The sequence below is a fragment of the Electrona antarctica genome, assembly GCF_951216825.1.
Source record: "Electrona antarctica genome assembly, chromosome: 16".
NCBI lineage: Eukaryota > Metazoa > Chordata > Actinopteri > Myctophiformes > Myctophidae > Electrona > Electrona antarctica.
In genome coordinates this window covers 33,503,723-33,526,586 of record NC_136797.1, presented here as the reverse complement: position 1 = coordinate 33,526,586, position 22,864 = coordinate 33,503,723, and the positions used below count along the sequence as shown (strand labels likewise).

At 43.5% G+C, this 22,864-nt stretch overlaps 1 protein-coding gene across 2 annotated transcripts in view; it reads right to left on the bottom strand.

The window, feature by feature from the left end:
• The window catches only part of uhrf2 (ubiquitin like with PHD and ring finger domains 2), a 44,575-nt gene that overhangs the window by 7,343 nt on the left and 14,368 nt on the right, over positions 1 to 22,864 (bottom strand). For both annotated transcript variants that reach the window (XM_079525126.1, XM_079525127.1), the window contains exons 3-13: positions 20,637 to 20,971; positions 10,493 to 10,711; positions 10,018 to 10,127; positions 8,714 to 8,900; positions 7,519 to 7,642; positions 5,618 to 5,725; positions 5,303 to 5,407; positions 4,494 to 4,600; positions 3,741 to 3,903; positions 909 to 1,046; positions 234 to 456 (exon numbers count right to left, since the gene is read on the bottom strand). In XM_079525126.1, the coding sequence (XP_079381252.1) occupies positions 234 to 456; positions 909 to 1,046; positions 3,741 to 3,903; positions 4,494 to 4,600; positions 5,303 to 5,407; positions 5,618 to 5,725; positions 7,519 to 7,642; positions 8,714 to 8,900; positions 10,018 to 10,127; positions 10,493 to 10,711; positions 20,637 to 20,971 (1,819 nt within the window). The remainder of the gene's footprint in view (positions 1 to 233; positions 457 to 908; positions 1,047 to 3,740; positions 3,904 to 4,493; positions 4,601 to 5,302; positions 5,408 to 5,617; positions 5,726 to 7,518; positions 7,643 to 8,713; positions 8,901 to 10,017; positions 10,128 to 10,492; positions 10,712 to 20,636; positions 20,972 to 22,864) is intronic.

The window sequence follows — 22,864 nt, the reverse complement described above, 5'->3', positions numbered from 1 at the left end:
ATCACAACATGTGGGGATGTGATGTGTTGTGAGCTTGTAGATCAGCCTCAGGAGTAAAGACTAATCCACAGAGGGGTTCCCTAGGCGCAGCCATAGCTGAGGTGTATCATTAAGCACAGTTTGACCCCTCCATATTGATTGCTTACACCTGGCCTACAGGGCACCGCTCTATGGATTAGTCTATAAATTAGGCATAACTCCTGGACTTGAACTTTAGGAATGAATGCACCCACCAGTGTCCCTGGGTGTCTTCTGCCCTCCGTTACTCTGTGGCCCCTCCTCCTCAGTGGCCATTAGCTGCTCTTCCTCTTCTTCATCTTCTTCCTCCTTGACCTTGAGGTTTATCCGTGGTCGGTTTCTCCCACCGCGTCGCTTTCCACGTGTGAAACCGGCACTCTTAACACTGGCCTCCTTCTTGGTCTTGTTAGCCATGGCCTCTACGTAGCCAGGTGGATACTGCATAGAGACGGGGAACATGGTGAAATACAGTATAAAAGCCAACTGTTGTGTTCATTTTATACTACTACAAAGTAGTATAAATTGAACAGAGCTTTATTTGTAGTCAGAAACTTCCAAACGCCAACCTGAGAGATGATCGCAGATTATTATCACAAAATGTGTGCATACTACACTGATCAAATATGGAAAAATCACTGAGCGGTCCAGTGTGTGTGTGTGAGAAAATAAATAAATAAAAATAAAGCTAATACAACAATTTATGTATGATAAGTGATTGTACTAGACAGGTTCTAGAAGGGAGAAATAGTGCCATATAATTGAGGGTGAAAGCAATTTATTTTACATTTTTTTAACTCATTGGATGTATTACTTTATTTATTATAACCTTTAACCACTAAAACCATGTATACTATGTTGGCTGGGTTCCCACAGGGACCAATATCTCTAACCTGTACAGTTATTCCCAGTTTCTTAATCCTTTCCAGTCCCTCGGGTGTCCACGGGGCAGGCTCCAGATCATCACGTCTCAACAGGTACCTCCACACCAGGAAACCACATTTCCCAATCTCTGGCCAATACTTCACCACCTAGTCCAGATACAAACAAATACTGTCAATCTCTGGCCAATACTTCACCACCTGGTCCAGATACAAACACATACTGTCAATCTCTGGCCAATACTTCACCACCTAGTCCAGATACAAACAAATACTGTCAATCTCTGGCCAATACTTCACCACCTAGTCCAGATACAAACAAATACTGTCAATCTGACAGGATCACATCTCAAAAGAACAGTAACTTCTATGTCATTTCTGTCGGGCAGAAACCTTGCATTTCCAGATTTCAACTTTGTGTTTTTTTTCCAAAAGTGAATTAATCATACAAGAGTAACATTTTAAGATGGTGAAAATAGCAGATCAACAAGCTCACAACATAACACATGCACTTGTAGATGGGCTATTTTCACTATCTTAAAGATGGAGTGCCACAATTCTTTCCCCAGTTTTCCATGTGTCTATGAGGTGACTACTACTACTTCGTCAGGCCCCCTGGTGTGGTATTTATGTGCAATTATGTCTTCCCTTTGTATTTAGGCTTTCTTCCTGGAGGCTGAACCTTGACAGTCAAACGTGCCAATGAAATAAAGTCATAGTGTGAGCCCGAGGTTACTGGAAGAGCCCTCTCTTCCAGTAACCTCGCGTCACCAGGCAGAGTGCGTGTGTGTAGTTAACATTTAGCTGATGACTGCTTCAGTACCAACTCAGTCCAAGTCATGGGGACACCGAAAGCAGCAGCACATCGGGAGTGTTACCAGTAAGTTAAACATCTCTCAGGCCGAATAAAATGAATTGTGAACATGAATCAGTTTGATCGTATCGCCTTGTGTCTGACTGTCTGTGACATCCCTCACTGTTTAATTGTGGGATTTATAGTTCAGCTTCGGTAAGATCACTTCTGAACATTGTATGGAAAATGTAACGGTAGTCACGGTAACCTACAGGTGTCTGTTGTTATGACGGTGTGATGAAATTAATGGATGGGTTGAAAAAAACCTTTTAAAATCGGGTTGGTATGCCGCTCTGCGTTGAATTCAACATGCAGTACAGAGACGGTCCTGGTTGAGAACGCGCATCGCTGTTTACCAATGGATTTTCGTTCGATCCGGGACGAGCCTCCATGTTAATTCAACGCACTGAACACAGTGTGCCAAATAACTAAACGTTTTAAACGGTTGTTTCAGCCCATCAATGTGTTATTTCAGACCGTCAGAACAACAAACATATTATACAGTATGTAGATTACTGCCTTTAGATCTTTCATACGATGTTCAGACGGTAAGAATTTGACATTAAACCGGCACAACCTACTGACGTGGGCGGGACCAACTCGAGTCATACAGTCTCAGCCAACGTAATGTTCAGAGCTAGGAAATAACACAAGTTTGTTTGTCATATAATAAATAAAAGACAAATTATCTGTGCGGACAGAAGTGTATTATCAAGGGAGGACAATGGTGGAGATGGCTCTAATGAATGCATTAATATGAGAGCTAGAGCATATAGTTTCGTTTTATATGAATACTGTAATATATTGTAGCTTACATTTCCATTTCCAAGTAAGGGGCTTTGGAAATAATACAATTAAATGGGAATGTCAGGTTGAAAGAATAGTAAAGCGTATGCAGTGATGCTATATGAATAATGTCCCTGATGTAATGGATAGGAGGTAGGGCCCGCACACCATTCTTTTGGTAAAGAATTACTTTATTGAAATATCGACAACGTTTCGATCTTCACAGATCTTCGTCAGGTCAGTATATGCCCTGATGTAATGGATACTCATTGTATTGCAAGCAATTATACCATTTTCAACTAATAAATATTTAGGAATTATCTGTCTTTCCAGAGCTCTATTGCTGTACAGTAACAGTAGGTGTCCAGTGCCAAATTAGACAATCCCAATAAGACAGTTGGAGTGGCTATGGCTGCTCCCATTACAGATGATGATGCCCCCCCCCCCCCCCCCCCCCCACAATGAAGAGGGCATTACCTCCTCGTCCTTGGTCAGAATTTTGTAAACAAATGGGCACTGGGCAGAGCCATGGGCAGTCGTTTTGTAAAGAGGGGGTGGGACTAGGACAGGTGGGTGGTCTTAAAGGAGGAGGCGGAGGGACTGGATGAGGTTGGTGTAACCCACGTATACTTCATGAACTGGTGGGCATGTCCACATAAAACATTTTAACGAATACTGTACACTTTTTTGAAAAAAAATCTTCCTCCTTATATAATAATACCTGATGATCATGTTTTAGGGTGGGAAAAAAAATCACGGCACTCCATCTTTAAAATGTTTTTAAAACTGTAATAACAAAGGAATGTTTTTGGACATACATGTACACGGTTTCCAAGGTTATTAGAGACCGACTAGTGGGTCTAGTGCAGTGGTTCCCAAACCTTTTAGCCTGTGACCCAAATTTTTGTTGATGTCTCCTCGGGACCCAAACTAGTGAAAATAGCAAATCTACAAGATCGGCTATTTTCACGTTTTCTAATTTATGGAATTTCTTAGATTTTTCTATTATTTCTTCGTGAAATTGCTGAAAAAAAAGGAATTGAATTCTTTTTTAATTCACGTTTTGTTTAGATTTTTTTGGGAATGTTCTTTGAAAATGTTTTTAAATAATAATTAAAAAATTAATGTAGGAAACTCATAAAAATGTGTCCGTAACCCACACATGGGAAACTGTTTGGGACACATTGGTCTAGAGTAGTCCGTACCTTGTAAATACCATCATAGCGGTTCCCCTCCTCAGGGGCATATTTGCTGATGCGTCGGCCCTTGGAGCTGCGTATAACTCTCACAGGCTTCCCGGCCCGCCAGTTCCTGGACTCTGCCCCGTCTTTGTCGTTCAGAGGTGCGTCGCAGTTCGATGCCAGTGCCCTACACCAGAGGGCAAGAGCCATGGGATGTAGTAGTTATGTCTAACTCGGTTTTGCACTCAACGGCTTCTCCAGGGTTTTCCCAAGATTTACAGAAGGCTCAATCAGAACCCTGAACTATCGGTAAATATCTACAAATGTGAACCTTTCCTGTGTTTTGCCTTTTAGTCAGAAGCTGTAAAATTGTAAATCATTTTCAAAAGATCTATTAATCATGCAGTATCCTCAGTGTTAATTTATTAATTTGCAATTCTGACATGTTTATTTAACTCAAACCCAACGGGTACATTTGTACACTGAGGACTCTACTGTGTATATAAATTACGATATAAACAACAAATAGCATTTTTCAACAATGCTGAGTCAAAGCTTGACCCCCAACCCCAAACAATTAAGCAAGAAATTCCATCTGACCCCATCCAAGTCCACTGAGTCCAGTTCGATCCCCAACATCTTGCTTTAGTACAATGGTGACTGGGTGGTGTGCGGCGCATAGCCATTTCTGTCGTCATTAGAAGCAATTAAATATTCCCAAGGAGGCATTTCACAGACTGAAAGCTTATTGTCGTGATTTAAGTTCAGGTGTAGTACCTATTCATGTGGGTCAGGGTCTGGTCAAACGAGTGCTCGCCAATCCGCTTGTTTCCCGAGAGGTCGCGCCCCCCACTTCCTGTGTAGGTAAACTCATCTCCCCTGTCCTACAGGTCATGCCCACAAATTGCACAGGTCAGTAACTGTGGAACAAAAACACTCAAAACAACATGGACATTTCCAGCCTGAGATATCCATGCAACATCCTGTCAATTCAGACACCTCTTAATGCTGCAACCTGGAACTTATTTTAATAAATAAAGTGATATTTTAACCAATCTGTGTGAGAAATATAGACCTTGGTGTCGGGTTGACAAGTTGCACTGCCTGAAGCTCATAGTGCAACATCTCCTCTGACCAACTGCCTTATTAGAAATTCTCGTCTCTCATGTGGGAGACCCGGATTCGGGTACCGAGTCGGACATGGCCTCAGTCTCTAGTTGATTTAACCGTTTAGACTAGAGACTGACTTGTGCGTCTAGTGTAGTCTGTACTTTGTAAATACGGTTGTAGCGGTTCCCCTCCTCAGGAGTATCGTGAGAAGGGGCATAATATGCAATGGATTGCAGTTCTAGCGAGTTACTGTGATCTGGTTTGTACCAATTAAAATTGAGATAGAAATATAAGTATACATGGAAACCGCCGACTTTAATACTGCCGTCAAACTACTTCCTCAAGGAACTTCAACAATGAAGAAGAAGAAAAGGAGGGAGTGGGGAGTTTATAAGGACAACAAAACGATGTAACCAGATGGGGTAAAGGAAGAATATTCATGTGGAAGGCATCGTTTAAAAACATCAACAACCCACCACTTCATCCTCAAATCCCCCGGCAAGCACAAGAGAATAGGAGCCATCATTACTGCGCCCGTGGATGCCGCCTACATGTGGTCTGTGCACCCCCGCTTCGCTGACCTGCAAAGATGCACATGGATGATATGAGGATGACGAGGGGGAGAGAAGCTTACATAATATAGAAGCTTAAAGAAAATGGTGCTGATTAATATATTTAAAAAACATCAATAATCACAATAATGTCACATCAGTTCACTGATAATAATGTGATTGCAGTGTTATCAGGTTGCAATGTTATCAGAAGCAACTCTTTAGACCATAAAAGCTAACCTGTACTCTGAATTTCCAGGTGGTTCCAACAGGAACGCCGGGGACAGGCCCATAGTGATTGGAAGGAACAATAGTGCATTCCTTAGTGCGACCCACGCAGGCCATACCCTGCAAGTGCAGAGAGTAACAATATACTGTAACTTACACAGAAACTCAAACTTGAGGGGAATTATCTTTTAAAGTTTCATGTCACATATGTCATGAAACTTTATAGACAAGGAGTTATTCTATATCATAACTTCAGTCCTGCTGACCTTAATGGCATATCTATCTGCACTAAAAGACTGACACTAGTCTTTGTTCAATTGCAATTCATGAAATTGCAATAATATGCAATTAATAATAATTGCTTTGACTTATAACACACTTTAATGTGCCCGAATACAATTGGCTAGACTATTTTCTATTAGTATATAGAGTAATAAGAAAGCTGTCATTTTCCACTGATGGTTGTAGGAAAATAGCAGTAAATTTTGCACCATAGTAATATAATTTGGGGCCTTACTTAAACTATGAAAGAATACATACAGGCGTATGTATTTGTCTGTATGTTCTGTATTTGTCTGTATGTCTGTATGTTCGTGTACCTGTCCACTCAAAAAAGGAGCATGGTTGCTATGGTTAGTGTGTGACGTCACTGTTGCACCACTCAGTTCACACGGGTGTGATTTTTTTATTTGCATTGAAATCTCCATAGGGCGATTTTAGGTCGCTTCATATAAGAACTGTGTTTGAAAAATAAACCGACCACCCCGGCCTTTCTGTCAGGGGAGTGGCTGTGCGTCGTTAATGATGTCCATTCATATTTGATACAGCCAGTTTCTGGAGAAAATGGAATTAATGTGGCCGCAAAAGCCTTGAAACTACATATGGAGGCAATGTCGCTGCTAATATACGTCACGCCCAGCTGTCAACACATTGCGTTCCTGAGATTCCTCGTTGACGTAAGCTCAGCTGGTGGTGACTCGACTCGTACTAACCACGAAACATTAAATATCAATAAAATAAAAATAAAGATAAACGTAATTGACATTCAGTTTCTGTTGTGCGACGGGCAGATGCAGCCACCCGCCTGCCCGGAAATGTAGTCTCTGGGTTGTTTGACTCGTTTCTAACGCTTATTTTGTTACTCTTTGGGTATATTTGTACATTTCCACCTTCAGTCGATGCTTCATATCCGTATGAGTGAAAAGGCCGGGGTGATCGGTTTATTTTTCAAACACAGTTCTTATATGAGGCGATCTAAAATCCCCCTATGGAGATTACAATGCAAATAAAAAGTACATGAACCTGTGGACTGACGCCCTCTACTGACAGTGACGTCAGGACTTTGGTGCTCTATTGTGTGTGAAACAGCGTGACTTCCATGTCGATCTCAGATGTCATGTGGCCATGACCCATGACGTCAGTGAATATCAGTCAACTCCACATTCTGCTCATAGATATCAGAAGTAAGAACACAATAGAATTTAGAAGAATTCATCTAGTACTGTACAGTGGCAGTTCATGTCCAGTTTACCAAGGGGGGAGATGGTTTAATCCATTGAGACCTGGAACGCATCCATGTCACGTTAGCGTTTAACCACATTAACCATTAACCCATTTTGGGGCGGGAACCCCTTTTGGTGTTTTAAACATTGTTATAATTTAGCTATTGAAAAATAGCAGATCTACAAGCTCATAGCGCGCCACCGAGTGGCGCGCTATGAACTTGTAGGTCTGCTATTTTTGAAAAATCGTTAAAATGTGCCTCAAATCTTTCCGAAAATTGTCATGATTTAGAAAACTTTTTTTTTTTAAATTTCGACGTCAGGCCTGAATGGGTTAAGTATAGAGCGGGGTTCATTCCTAGCCTCGTCTCTATCAGGTGGTACTTTTAGTTGTTCATGGCTGTGACTCACCTTCCCCCAGTCCCTTTGACTCCCGGTCGTTGCAGAGGGCATTTTGGCTTTCTTCTTGCTGGCTTTGAGCTTCTCTCCTGCTTTTATCACTTCACTTGTGTCGTTCTTACACGTGGGACAGTACCTGAAGGAACACAGGGAACTCAGTTTGTGCCGTCATTAGCTCTGACAAAGCTACAGATGAAAAGGCCAAACAAAGGGCTTTAAACATCTAAGGCCTCATTCACACGTATCAAACACCAATCAAGCAAATGTTTGGTCGTTTTTTTGGGCCACCACAATGCTTTTCCAATGGGAGTCGCATGGTTTGATCAAACATTTGTGTTTGATTGCTGGTGGTGTTCTGCCCCTCCCCCCCCGATCAAACAAAAATGTTTGGTAAAACCATGTGACTCCCATTGAAAAAGCATTGTGGTAGCCTAAACAAACAAAAACGACCAAACATGTGCTTGATTGGTGTTTGATACGTGTGAATGAAGCCTAAAAACAAAAGGCTCTGATAAATAATTGTCATCAGATCCTCAATGTTAAGTCACTTAAGCCTGACACTGAAAATACCTGATCTACAAGCTCACAAAGTTTCACATTGCAACATGTTTTGCTGGTAGATCCAGAGTGACAATAAGCAAGGTAATCACATAGTCTGAGACGTGTGAGCTTGTAATATAGGGACACTAGAATTGATGTGGGCAAGAATTATAGGCTTAGACTATCTGAGCGAGCAGAGGCTATTTGAGCCCAATTTGTTAGGTATAAACGTTGCGTAATCTTGTAGACCTGCCATTTTCACTGAGTGTATCGCCTCGGAATAGGGCCGCTAGGGTTCATGCGGTTAAGAATTATAGGCCTAGGCTATTTTTGAGAATGACATGCCCAGAATAGGGAAGCCAGGGACACTGTGATTCTGTGTGTGTTGTGAAGACGGAAGGCAGTTCGCACGCAGATCTCGTTGCTCCCAGAAGCACTTTATTGTAATTTCAAGGTTACAACGTTTCGATCCCACGTCCCGGTCTTCGTCAGGTATGACGACCCACATGGGTCGAAACGTTGTAACCTTGAGATTAAAATAAAGTGCTTCTGGGAGCTACGAGATCAGTATCATGCCTTCTTCTATGTACGTAGCACCTGTAGAATGCTTTTGGTATGTGCGTGCTGCTCGTTTGGACTCCATTTGTGTGTGTGTGTGTTGTCTCACCAGTCCTCGTCATCAGGGATGGTAGCTAACGGGGGGTTGAGACAGTAGATGTGGAAGGCCATGTTGCACTCGTCACACAACAGCTGCATGTGAGCGTCCTGCTTGCCACCACACACACAGCACGAGCAGAAGCGACACTCCACATCTGGGTCTGCTTTGCAGTGCTTACACTCTATGCCACTCTTTCCTGGAGAGAGAACACACGCACGCACACAACCAGCATTTTGTTTGAAAGTGAATGTTTTTAAGTGCATTTCTTTTCTTAGTTCCCCCCCCCCCCCCCCCAAGGCATAATACACGAACAAGAATTACACAGCTGGGCAATTGTATTTTGTTGCATGCCGGTGTCGCACGCTGAAAATAGACTGACAAGACTGTCAGACAAATGAGATGTTTTATACATATTTTTGAGTGGTGTAAACCACTCCCACGACTGGCTTTGTTAGTTTGTCTGTCTGTTCGTACCAAAGAATGAGCATGGTTGCTATGGTCACCCAGTTCACACGGGTGTGATTTCATTACGTCAGACATTACGTCAGACCACAGCTGATCAGTCTATATAAGACCTTACACCACTCAGTTCACACGGGTGTGATTTTTTAAATTAAGGTAGGCTAAGTGCTATATTTTTGAGTGGTGTAAACCACTCCTACGACTGGCTTTGTTAGTTTACGTGTCTGTCTGTCTGTGCCAAAAAAATGAGCATGGTTGCTACGGTCACCCAGTTCACACGGGTGTGATTTCATTACGTCAGACCACAGCTGATCAGTCTATATAAGACCTTACACCACTCAGTTCACACGGGTGTGATTTTTGTTAAAATAAGTGTTAAATTGCTCTATATTCATTGCTATTGAGTGTTTGTTCAGTTTCCTTGTCTCCATCTCTTTAGTAAACAGAAAATGCATCATCAGGTCGGGATACCAATTTGATCCCATCAGGAGAGAGAACTCGCACAGGATACAGCTTAAACAAGTGGAATTGGAAATGATGACACACAAAGAAATTAACTATCAAAATCTTGAACATTATAAGATTGAAGCTGATAAATGGGTACTCTCTCCTGATTGCCCGAAATTGCCAACCCACCTGGGGGGAGGGGGGGGCACTGCTCTATACCAATGATTCGCCATGCAACTCCTTGCAACCAAATGGTTGTGAGTAGTTGAATGCAACCAGAGTGAGTTGCAAGGAGTTGCATTGGTGCGGTTTGGTCCTAAAACGGACATGTGTGCGTCTATTGTGGCATGCATGGTGGCACATGTGCCTATATGTCTGTGCTCTGTGTATGTTCTGAGTCATACGTTTGAATGGTCCATCAGCAGCAGAAAGGGCACGAGCTCCTGGTTTCTCCACCTGGTACACCTCGTCCAGAAAGTGAATTTTACAATCCCCTATAACATCCAATGGACCCCTGTGGAAGGGAGCCAAAGAGAATGATGTGTGTGTGTGTGTGTGTGTGTGTGTGTGTGTGTGTGTGTGTGTGTGTGTGTGAACCAAGAAATGGGAGAAAGAAGGGAGAAAGACATAAAAAACAGTGATGAAGTCTCATTTAGAGAAGATGTAAGGAAGTTATACTAGAGAGGTGGTGCCTCTCTGAATGAATGCACTCAATGCAGGTACAACAAATTATGAACACAAATATGCAGTGTATATCTGCACCCTCTACACAAGGAAGACAAACAACAATAAACCATTGTGATAAAGATATATTAAAAAAAATGACTCAGGAAGTGATCAATGTTCCACACCACCTGCCGTCAACACCGTCCACCTCACCCCAGCAGGATTTTGACACGGAGCTCCTTGTTAGTCCGGGAAGTCTGTTTCAGGGCCTGAACCTCGGCTTCAAACCAGAAACCCCTCTCCTCGGGTATCTCCATGTTGTAGTTCACCATCACCAACAGGCCCACCTTTAGCTGGTCCCATCGCAGAATGGTTCTGGCCCGTGGCCGCACATCCACCGGTTTCATCGGCACCACGCCATTCTCTGGATAGCTACAGGAAGGGTAGGGGCAGAGACAGAGCACAGGGGGTTAAATCTAACCTTTATACAATTATTACCCGTCATCATCACAGGCATTCTCGTCTCTGCTGGTTTTCTCATATACACTCGCATCTATTCTTGTTCTTGGGAGGTTTGAGCAACAGTAAGGGATAATTGTTATAACCTATTAACCATGGTTCTAGATAGAAATGGAGAAAGTGGTAGGCAATCTTCATCATCATCAGAAATGACAGCAACAGGGTGTGGATGTAGTCCCTTCTGAGAAGGCACTCGCACCTAGCCTGGCTAATAAGCCAGACCGAATCAGCCGTTGGCAAAAAAAAATTGCCTGCCGGCGGATTACGGTCTGGAGAGGCTCAATTGTACGCCCATTTCCTACACCAGAGAACTGGTGTGGCCAATCGGGACACGGTATGCAATATGGGCGGGCTTTGGTACAGTGACGATCAATGCTTGAGACCATTGACTGACAGTAGCTCTGACCAATTGCGTCAAAGAGAAAATGTTTGAACCCGCCCCCCGGGAAACAAGATCCATACACAGCATCTCCAGAGTCAAATACCACACGACAGTGTGATTTGAGTCTGGCTTATTAGCCAGGCTAACTCGCACCAACCTGGAAGAGTGCAGACCAAGGAATCTCTTTCAGCTAATAAACAAACACTTATCTCACTTATTTATGAACGATGTGCACCTTTGTCATATAATCAGTTCAGGAATAAAAAAAGAAGACATATCACAGGTCGTTTTCTAATCACTTGCTTTTTGATGGGCATAGAGGACATAATTGTATTGAGGATCTAATCCTTTCCATCTCAGAGTCAGAGGTATCGCAAGATTTAGTTGCCAGACAGGAAACGTTGGACAGTCTTGCGATACTGGGCACGTTCAGAAACTTACTTTGTGCTCTTTGGTTACCTCTTTTTTTCCTTTTAAAACATATGTTTATTGATTTGAGAATTTTATAAAGGTCTCAATCGTTCAATTGTTCATAAGCTGTCCAGCCGGCTCTCATAGACTCCAATGTTATTTCACCAAACTTCAGGTGTGAGTTCAATAGACCCCAGTGCAAGGAATCTGCCGGCTGGAATTGTTGGATATAGAAAATGACGTCGGTGTCTCTTCCTTCAAAAAGAGATTCCTTGGTGCAGACAGAGAGCCCCTACCAGCTTCCCATCTGCAAACATGGCCAATTGTATTCGCTGCACTGCCCGGTCATGCCAGAGGCATCATGGAGTAATTGAGCCACAGTCCATGGTGGTGGGCAACTTTACCCCTGCACTGCCCGGAAGCTCTCTGGAATATCTTTGTCTACTGTGTGAATGCAGCGGGGCTAACTGGAAACTGTGGAAAACAACCAGTTTTCTCCACCACAGAGAATATACAGGCCTAAACTAAACACAAATATAAATTGACCACTTCCTTGATAAGGCAATATCTAGACTTATGACTACAGTCAGAACAATGCAATAGATGGAACTTTAATTAAAGAAAGCCTCACAGGGAACTCAGAAACCCCCTTGCACAGTGGGAGGGGCGGGGGCCGAGAGCAAAGCACGAAAGAGAACAGCAGTGCATGTGTTCGATCCCCCCCTTTTTTGGCAAGACAGCCTGGCTCAAGTGCTTCCTCTGAAATTCTGTACCGGTCCAGCACAACCCTGCCAGGGTCTGTTGTGACTGGGCTCAGTGTGAACGCTAAACTTTCTACAAGCGCATAATGTGATGCAATCCCTTGTGTGCTTGTGCCATTTTTGAAAAATGTACGATTTCATGAGATGTCCAAAAAAGAAATGCCAGGTTGAAAGTAGTTAATTGCAATTTAAATGTTATCTTACCCAATTATGCATAATCCTTTGTTAGTGATAGCCTGCAATACAGTGTAGCTTAATTCAATATGGCCGTTAACATCACCCTGCGAACATCAGAGGAAAATCTGCCATTAAATGTGGCGTATTTACATCAAAGAATAGTGACATTAATTAATGTGTAGTGTTCCTGTTAAATACATGAAAATACAAGCGGGCCTGCTGATCTGGTTAGTCGGGCCACTGGGACGAGCCGTGTATTACATGAAAATGTAACTGGGGCATGGGGCAAAGATTTCCTCTTTTTTTTTTTTTTACCCAAAGGATTACTGGGGCTCTGGATGGGGGTACAAGGAGTAACACACACAAACATACCATAGGAGAGGAGCGCCAATCTTGGAACACAATGGGACCCAGCACGAACAGAAGGGAAACAGAGGCGACACAAAAATTAGGTGAGGCATCCTAACTGAAGACCACACAAGCTCTCTCTCTCACACCAACTGTACTATTGCACACTGTACCAATTTGGCCTACTGGCAATCCAGTTACAGTGGAGCTGAAATAATGCCTTAACCGTGCTACACGGACCATCATGTAAAAACAAACAGAACTTTGGTCACTGACAAGTTGAACTGAAGCTCTAGGCATTGCATTCTTGACCCATCTGACCTACTGTATATCGTGGTTGTAGATGTATAACCCATCAAATGCAGTCATCGGATACCAACTATAATTCATTATAGGCCTTTTATTTCATACAACGTTTTAATCTCCTAAAAGTTAGAATTGCAAAACATAAGCAAGAATACTGCTGAATGCAAACTAAGCTATGAAGCAAGCAATCCGATCTCAGGCAGACCTCAGGTTTACTGAGACTCAGTAAGCTTTCAGTAAGAGGGGAGATAGTCAAGTGACAAAAAATATGTATATCATCGTACTTGCAATGCTTAAATGAAATGAAAAGGACAACTTTGGTTCTTTTCAACCAAGGTTCATGTTTTAGGTTGTTATTAGACAGAGTAAAAGATGAGTGTTCATTTTTTTCATTTGCTGCTTTCTTTCGTTTGTGATTTTATGTCTATTTTTGATATTCTTGCCATTCAATAGATCCACTGATCTTTTGTGGCCAGATGCAATTTTATGGGGTCTAGTAGGAATACAGTAAATAATATTTAAAAAAAAATCGCTATAAAATTGTCAAAATATTCATATTTAGCGCCATGTTTGAATGCCCTATCAAAAATAGCTAAAATTGCTAAAACGAAAGAAAGCAGCATATGAAACAAAATGTAATTTACTTTCTCCAATAACAACCTAAAACATGAACCTTGGTTGAAAAAAACTAAAGTTGTCCTTTACTTTGAAACTGGGGGACATTTATATATTATCCCTATGAAGGGTCTTAATGCATCCTTTGTTCTAAAACAATCATTAGTATTTTTTGAGTAACAGGTTTGGAAAGCTGCTAAGCCAGTGCATCTGAATATACTCCAATTACTCTACTGCAGAGGGGCAATGTGTATGCAGTCTTAACTCCTGCTTAATGTGTGAATGAGTCCTTAATGGCAAATTACAAGGCTTTTAAAAGCATCCATTTACTCAGCCTTAATTATGTTACAAAAAGGAGATTAGGAAGTGCAGCCCACAGCTAAATCTGGAGTGTTCATTCAATACAAATTAACACTCCAGATTTTACAGTAGGGTGTGCTCCTCGCTGTGGGTGGTAGACTGTACTGTGAATATGAGAGTGATCGTTTGATTTATTGCAATTGCCACATATAAGGATTTATTTATTGACCAAGGAATACATCTATGAATATGTATTCATAGATGATAAAATGGTGCTATACTTGGCTGAAATGATGTGTTGAAAATGGTAAATTTTGTTATTTCTGGTAATCAAAGATTTCTATATATTCATTTCTATATTGATTTTCTATACTATGATTAGTTGCACCGGCGTGTGAATCTAGATTACTGTAAACCAAGTCAAGTGTGAGCATCATCAACTGTACAACACATTTTCCAATAACTGTAAAGGTGCTCGAGTGGCGCACTGGTAAAGTGCCTGCCCACCACTACAAAGGTTATGGGTTCGAATCCACCGTGGCGTTTCTGGCTTTGTCCAGCATCTATTCTAAACGAACACAATTGGCACGTGTTTGGGGGAGGGAAGCCGGGTGAGGAGGAGGAGGAGGGGGGGGTGATATTTGACACTGAACATATTCCTACGGGCTGGGCAGAGCCCGCCAGCAGGTTCAGCAGGTAGTGTTGGCCGGGAGTAGCAGCAGGAACGAGGTCAAAACAGTGCCCGACAGGTCGGTCTCGCGAGATGTCGGTCGGTCTCGCGGACCGACCGGCATCACGTCGGTCGGTCTCATCACGTGAGACTGACCGACAATGTCGGTCACTGTCTCTCAGGAGTAGGATGAAGACCGGCAGGTGAGTCAGTAGGATACAACAGCAGTGACCGCACGCACGCACGCACGCACGCACGCACGCACGCACACGCACACGCACACACACACACACACACACACACACACACACACACACACACACACACACACACACACACACACACACACACACACACACACACACACACACACACACGAATCGATAAGGCAGGCATTATGACTAAATGGGGAGAAACATGGGTAAAAAGAAAAAAAAGAAAATACTGCAAATCCTTTCAGAATTTAAACAAGGGAATGCTCATGTTCAGGGTGGTGAGAAACATTTGCAAGATTCCAATATTCACGTTCATGACAATGATGAATTATGCTGATAAATGCCACAGTATATCTGATGGATTAACAATGGAGTTCAATTTTGGCATTTGGCAATTTAGGCCTATTTATTTAGGCAGAGCCAATTTCAAAGTGCAAGATCAGAGTAAGGGGCATGAACCCTGGGCAACAGGGTAAATGGTCACGTGCATAGAGTGCAGATAAATCAATTAAGTGCTACAGAGTAACTAGGATAAGAGGTAAACATCAAACCTATGCATCTAAACCACTGGTCCAAAGGGAACGGAACTATACTGGAACCCTAGCCTGACTCTAGCCTGATAGTAGAAAGCAGATGACGTTAGAAACCGGCTAACCCGTTTTTAACCAAACAGTCAACAAGTGCTACTAGCATGTAAACAAACACAGTAAAATATGTGAGACGATGATGTTTCTGTGTTTCTGTAAAGAAACTATCATAATCATAGGGCGATTTAATAGCCAGATCGATATGGTCGCAAGTTTCCACACAGCCTGGGCACACTTGAACTTCCATGCACGATTGCACGGCCAAAGGAAGCTGTCTTTTGCGTCATTTCCGGGTTTTTAGACAGCTGGTAATGAAGCTCCACCCACACGGCAGAATGCCGCTGGGTTATCTGGGCAAGCTTTTCCGGGAATCTGGCCGACGCGGCAATCTGCTGCGTGGGTGGAGCTTCATTTCCATCCACCAGCTGTCTAAAAACCTGGAAATTACGCAAAAGACAGCTTATTTTGTCTGCTCATGGAAGCCATGTTTGTTGTTTGATGTAAATGGTAAAATGGTAAATGGTGCATTTATATAGCGCCTTTATCCAAGGCGCTTTACATAGATTGTGCATTACATTCACCCATTCACACACCGATGGCAGCGGAAACCATGCAAGGCACCAACCATATCTCAAAGAACTCATCGATCCCTACAAACCAAATAGAATACCAGTGCGTTTACAGTATGCAAAAATGCTTACTGTCCCAAAAATATCAAAAGTTACAATAGGAGGCAGGGCGTTTAGGTCCCAGGCACCTCAGCTGTGGAACCTTCTCCCGGCTTCGGTCCGTGGGGCTGACACGCTCTGCACATTCAAGACTAGGTTAAAAATCTCCAGTACTCGCTCACCTGATAAAGTCATAAGGGTGAGAACTGAGTAGGGGGAACCTCCCGCCAAACCCCGCACCTGTGTTGTGTGTCTGCTAAATACCATAATTGTACATTGTTTGTGTGGGTTTGTCTCCCAGCAGTGCTTGTAATATACACTGTATAGGCTCCAGTAAGGCCTGCCACTAACCCAACATCCGGGGAATCCCTCCCCGGAGTCTCTTTTCGTCCTCCACTTCGCAGTTCTGTGGACCTCTAATATTAACCCCCAACTGACTGCCGAGTGTGACCGTGGACCAGGCCTCTTCATGGAACCCACCAGAAGTGTGACCGTGGCGTGGACCCGGCCTCACAGTGCACGACCTGGACCAGAGGTGGACCAGGCCCCTCCACGGAGCCCACCCTGTCTATCTCTCTTCTATTCTTTCTTCCTATTCCCCCTCTACCCCCCCCCCCCCCCCCTCTCCCCCGAAACGGTCGAGGCAGATGGCCGCCCACCCTAGAGTCGGGTTCTGCCTGACGTTTCTTCCTAAAGGGGAGTTTTTCGTTACCATTGTCGCAATATTGCTTGTTCTGGGTGGATCTTTGTTGGTTGTAAAGTGTCTTGAGACAACTTGTTGTGATTTGACACTTTAATAAAATTGAATTGAATTGAACCAGCACATCAGGAGCAATTAGGGGTTCAGTGTCTTGCCCAAGGACACTTCGACACCAACTCTGGGGGAGCCCGGGTTCGAACTGGCAACCTTGCGGTTACCATCCAGCCACTCTACCCCTGAGCCACCGCCGCCCCGATGTCATCGAGTGACGGCACTGATGGCCAATCAGCTGCTGCATCAGATTTCGATGCAAACTGACACCGCCGTAGAAGAGTCACCAGACCTGACGATTCAGGGCTAGAGCCAGGCTACTGGAACCCCAATCTACACAGTAACGTCCTCAATGTTAACCCAATCTACACAGTAAAGTCCTCAATGTTAACCCAATCTACACAGTAAAGTCCTCAATGTTAACCCAATCTACACAGTAAAGTCCTCAGTGTTAATTTAACTCTGGGAGTGTACAAAATAAATATAGGAACCAAATGGACCCGTAGTTCCTGGTGGTCCCTGGACCAGACATTGATTACCAGTGAGATTGAACCAAAAGGGAGATTATCTTTGGGTCAAAAAGGTCAAAGGCCATGGTCACAATCAAGAGAACAAAAGATGTGTATTGTTATTGCCCTCAGTATCCTGCTTAAGGCAGGGCTGGACCAGCCCTCATCTTTCATCATCTTATATTAACCAATATGCATGTGCGCAAAATGATACAGAACTGGAATTATAACCGAAACCTTTGTCTATTTTAGAGACATGTAAAGAAAAGCGGAAAAGGGGTCGCCCTAGAAACACCTGGCGCAGAGACCTGGAGGCAGACATCAAGACCATGAAGACGACCTGGAACCAGCTGGAGAGAACAGCCCAAGACAGAGATGACCTGGAACCAGCTGGAGAGAACAGCCCAAGACAGAGATGACCTGGAACCAGCTGGAGAGAACAGCCCAAGACAGAGATGACCTGGAACCAGCTGGAGAGAACAGCTCAAGACAGAGATGACCTGGAACCAGCTGGAGAGAACAGCCCAAGACAGAGATGACCTGGAACCAGCTGGAGAGAACAGCCCAAGACAGAGATGACCTGGAACCAGCTGGAGAGAACAGCTCAAGACAGAGATGACCTGGAACCAGCTGGAGAGAACAGCTCAAGACAGAGATGACCTGGAACCAGCTGGAGAGAACAGCCCAAGACAGAGATGACCTGGAACCAGCTGGAGAGAACAGCTCAAGACAGAGATGACCTGGAACCAGCTGGAGAGAACAGCTCAAGACAGAGATGACCTGGAACCAGCTGGAGAGAACAGCCCAAGACAGAGATGACCTGGAACCAGCTGGAGAGAACAGCTCAAGACAGAGATGACCTGGAACCAGCTGGAGAGAACAGCTCAAGACAGAGATGACCTGGAACCAGCTGGAGAGAACAGCCCAAGACAGAGATGACCTGGAACCAGCTGGAGAGAACAGCTCAAGACAGAGATGACCTGGAACCAGCTGGAGAGAACAGCTCAAGACAGAGATGACCTGGAACCAGCTGGAGAGAACAGCTCAAGACAGAGATGACCTGGAACCAGCTGGAGAGAACAGCCCAAGACAGAGATGACCTGGAACCAGCTGGAGAGAACAGCTCAAGACAGAGATGACCTGGAACCAGCTGGAGAGAACAGCTCAAGACAGAGATGACCTGGAACCAGCTGGAGAGAACAGCTCAAGACAGAGATGACCTGGAACCAGCTGGAGAGAACAGCTCAAGACAGAGATGACCTGGAACCAGCTGGAGAGAACAGCTCAAGACAGAGATGCCTGGAACCAGCTGGAGAGAACAGCTCAAGACAGAGATGACCTGGAACCAGCTGGAGAGAACAGCTCAAGACAGAGATGCCTGGAGATGGCTTGTTGACGGCCTATGCCCCAGAAGGGGCAGTAGGCTTGTTGACGGCCTATGCCCCAGAAGGGGCAGTAGGCTTGTTGACGGCCTATGCCCCAGAATGGGCAGTAGGCGTAAGTAAAGAAGAAAGAAAAAGCCAACTCACTCGTGATACTCTTCAAGTAGGTTAAAGCAATTTTAAATAGAATTTGTTCCAATATAATGGAGCCACAGCTCCCAGCAGTCTGAAATGACAATGTTACATGGCATAATGTCAAACATGACCACCTGCAAATCATCTGTGTAATGATAAACATAGCGACTAAATTGCAAGAATTACACACTGCATTGACATGCGATGTTAAGTCCAATTTTATGTCTATATGTGTTACTCTCTCCACAGCGTGAGCATGCTAAATATGTGTTCAACCGAGCCAAAAGCTTAACTGTAAAATCAGATCTGAGAGACTTGCAGCGCACAGAACAACACACACTGGTGCCAGCCAGAGACCATTGGAAAGGAGATTCTCCTAGCAACACCCAAACCTATGGTTATGAGGCTCGAACTCATTACATTCTGTTGAAAAGCTGTGCAGCACTACCACAGGCTGAACGGGGGGGAGGGGGGGTTCAATCATGTTGTGGAGTTGGGTTTTCTGCTTCAGATTATGCAGACGGGTGTTTGTGGGTGGGGGTTTTGTGGGGTGTGACTCTGTCAGGCAATCTTATCCAGCCTCTGTTTGGTCTGGTAAATAATGGAAGAAACCTATAATGGTGGTGGTGGCGACGGCTGTGTTATAAGCAATTAGGAAAAGGTAAAATAGAAGATTAAAACATTGTCTCTCAGGGGCATTAGGCATAAATATGTTTTACGATTTGACTGAAGACTTTCTGCAGGGTCTTCCCATAAGAATGCTTTGGTGTAGTGGCCTTGGCTTGTCAAGAGGACATAAGCATGATTTATTCCCAGATGTACTGCCAGAAAACAAACCGTAATAAAAAGCACAATACCGGTGAATTGGAAGGTTGAGGAATGTTGTTTAGGCAAAAACACATTACTCAATAAGCCATAACCATTATGCCATACCATATCCCACAGCAACACACACAAACTAGTTCACAGAAATTGAAGAGATAAAAAAAGAGAAGGACAGAAGTAACGCTCCTAGAACTCACAGGTTAGGTTACCATAGAAACGGCTGCTTCTGAATGATTTTGCTAGGAAAAAAAGGGGAGCAAAAGAGAGGAGTCCAAATTGTAGCATCATCCACACCAACCCCCTCTCCTTCCTCCTGAACAGCCAGACCAAAGCCAGAGCTGCTGCAGTTTCCAACAAGCCCACCCACCATTACTGACAGCAGCACCATTTCTACCACAACTTTTGACAACGACGACAACACACACACACACACACACACACACACACACACACACACACACACACACACACGCACGCACGCACGCACGCACACGTACACCCTTTTTTAAGCATACAGAAGCATACTGTATATTGATTTGAAGGTTATTGCTGCCTCCTAGTAGGAGGCTCCTACTAAACAGTATTTCATCCATCTAGGGTAACCATTACCTTAAATTGTCTGAACAGAGCAGGACAACACTAAAGAATGCTGCGATTTCATGTAAAATATGAATATATAACTGAAAGAGGTTTCCAAAGGAAATGCTACCAGATTTCGACCTTCACCTAACTGTATCCATTCATCCACAAGCAATTATACTAGCAACCTTCACTGCTATGAGGACCCATCACTTACTCTTCATATTTAATATGGTAAATAACATCCTCTCCGTTGGCGGCAGTCAAGCTTTTGGCTGTTGCTGCAGAGTCTGTTTGAGAGGTGGAGGCTCCACTACAGTCCGAGTTTAAAACCACATTATTTCCATTATTGTCTGTGGTTGCTGTGGTTTGACTCTGGGTTTGGGTCTGTCCAAGACCGGCCTCCAGCTTGCCATTAGTCCTTTTGGGAGGCCGGCCAACCTTGCCTTTGGTGGGGGGTGTTGGTCCCTTGGGGGCTCGTGTCACCTTGGCAATGCAGGCCTCGAACCAGGCACCGATGCTCACATCCCTGCAGTCCACCAATTCATTGACCTGAGGAGACACATAGACAACAATAATAATCCTCTGGCGAGCAGATTTAATAAATGATTTGAAGATTTACAGTTTGCCTATGGATTTGGAACGAACTAGGTTACAATGCGATTTATTAATAGTCTGTACTTGCTTAAGGTACTGCAACCAGAGGCGTGTGATGGTCAAAAGCCAAACATAATTTTAACACTTTCTGTACACTTATTTTAAAGACATTTTCCTCCTAGTATAATCATAATACCTGATGATCATGTTTTAGGGTGGGAACAAAATCACAGCACGGCATCTTTATTCGATGAATTGATTTTAAGAAATTCTTCAATTAAACTTAACAATTTTTCGAACATACTGCGGTTTTTATTTTTTATTTCGATTGGGCCTTTTGAATCAAATTCTTTCAGCTTTCAGGAAGAAACCACAAATACACAGGGAAGACATATTTACATATTCTAACCACACCTGGGGCTCCATTAGAGTAATGTTAACCCATTCAGGCCTGACGAGGTTGGCTAGGCCTGATAGGCGAGATCATTATGATCACACAAAGCATGTGTCACTGGTTGTGTGTTTGTGTGCGTGAGTGAGTGAGTGTGTGTGTGTGTGTGTGTAAACTAAGCTTAACTCATACAAAACATAAAAAGTACAAAAATCACAGCACTCCATCTTTAAGGAATCTAAAATGCGTTTTGTATTATTTCTGTAGATCAGCAAATGCAGATTTTTATGTTAGACATATATGGAAATTAAGATTCTCAGATTTGTTTTTAAATGCCGCTCATCAACTAACTGATTTAGTAAATAAATGCCACCTCACTTCAAGTAGGTTTTATTTGTCAATGAGCAAAATTACTTCCCCCTCAAGATTTCTTCAATTTGGTCATGTCATGCACCAACTAGTACATGTCAACCAATGTGAACAACAACAAAAAAGTAAAACAGAAAATTACAAATCGTTTGATAAATTCTCCCTCGTTAAGTGGTCTCTCTGACTGTCTTTACACAGAAGTCTCTGCAACAAGCCTTTGAAGATAGATGAGGTAACTCGCTGCAGCTGTGCATTTACATCCTGCAAAATGAAAAACCTGCAACGAAAGATTTTTGCAGCCTTGGTGCAAGTTGGTGGCAATATGCAGTATGTTTAGTAAATATGCCCTTGAGACTTGATTTTATGGCATCAGGTTTTTATTTTATTTTTCTTCCGTTTTAAAACCTCTGTGTTAATCGAGGAGAGCTGCTCCCCCGGGATCCATAAAGGATTCATTCATTCCTTTCAGCATATTAAGTCCTCCAGAATTGTGAGAACGCCGTTATTCAGGAAAATGCATTTACAGTCCTGAAATGAACCGGTTCAAGTCCTTTGACATCGTTTGGCTAAAAACAGTAACCGTTTCTCCAAAATCAATGAAAGTAACTGCAGTGCAGTAGAATGAGTAGATACCTACTTACTACCATGGAAAGGTATGTGTTCTTGACGTCCTGTGAGGTCTAACAATTTACCAGTCATCTGCTTAGTCACTCTGCCTGGCTTCTAAACTAGCCTACTGGCACAAACAAAGTCAGTCCAACACATAATAATCCCCAGATAGCTAAGGCTAGCCAACCGGCGGATCACAGAGTAGCATAAGAGCTCACGCAACAATGCAACTGCACAACCACAACTGCATAGGGTTCCTGTGTATGGCAGGGGTTCTCAACGTTTTTGGCCGGGGACCCCCGGAAATGCTTTGGCAACGTCTCGGGACCCCCGCCCCGCCCCCTCCCGACCCCCAAATAAATTGACTGCTACAATAACCTTAACCCATTTTGGGCGGGAACCCCTTTTGGTGTTTTAAGCATTATGTTATAATTTAGCTATTGAAAAATAGCAGATCTACAAGCTCATAGCGCGCCACC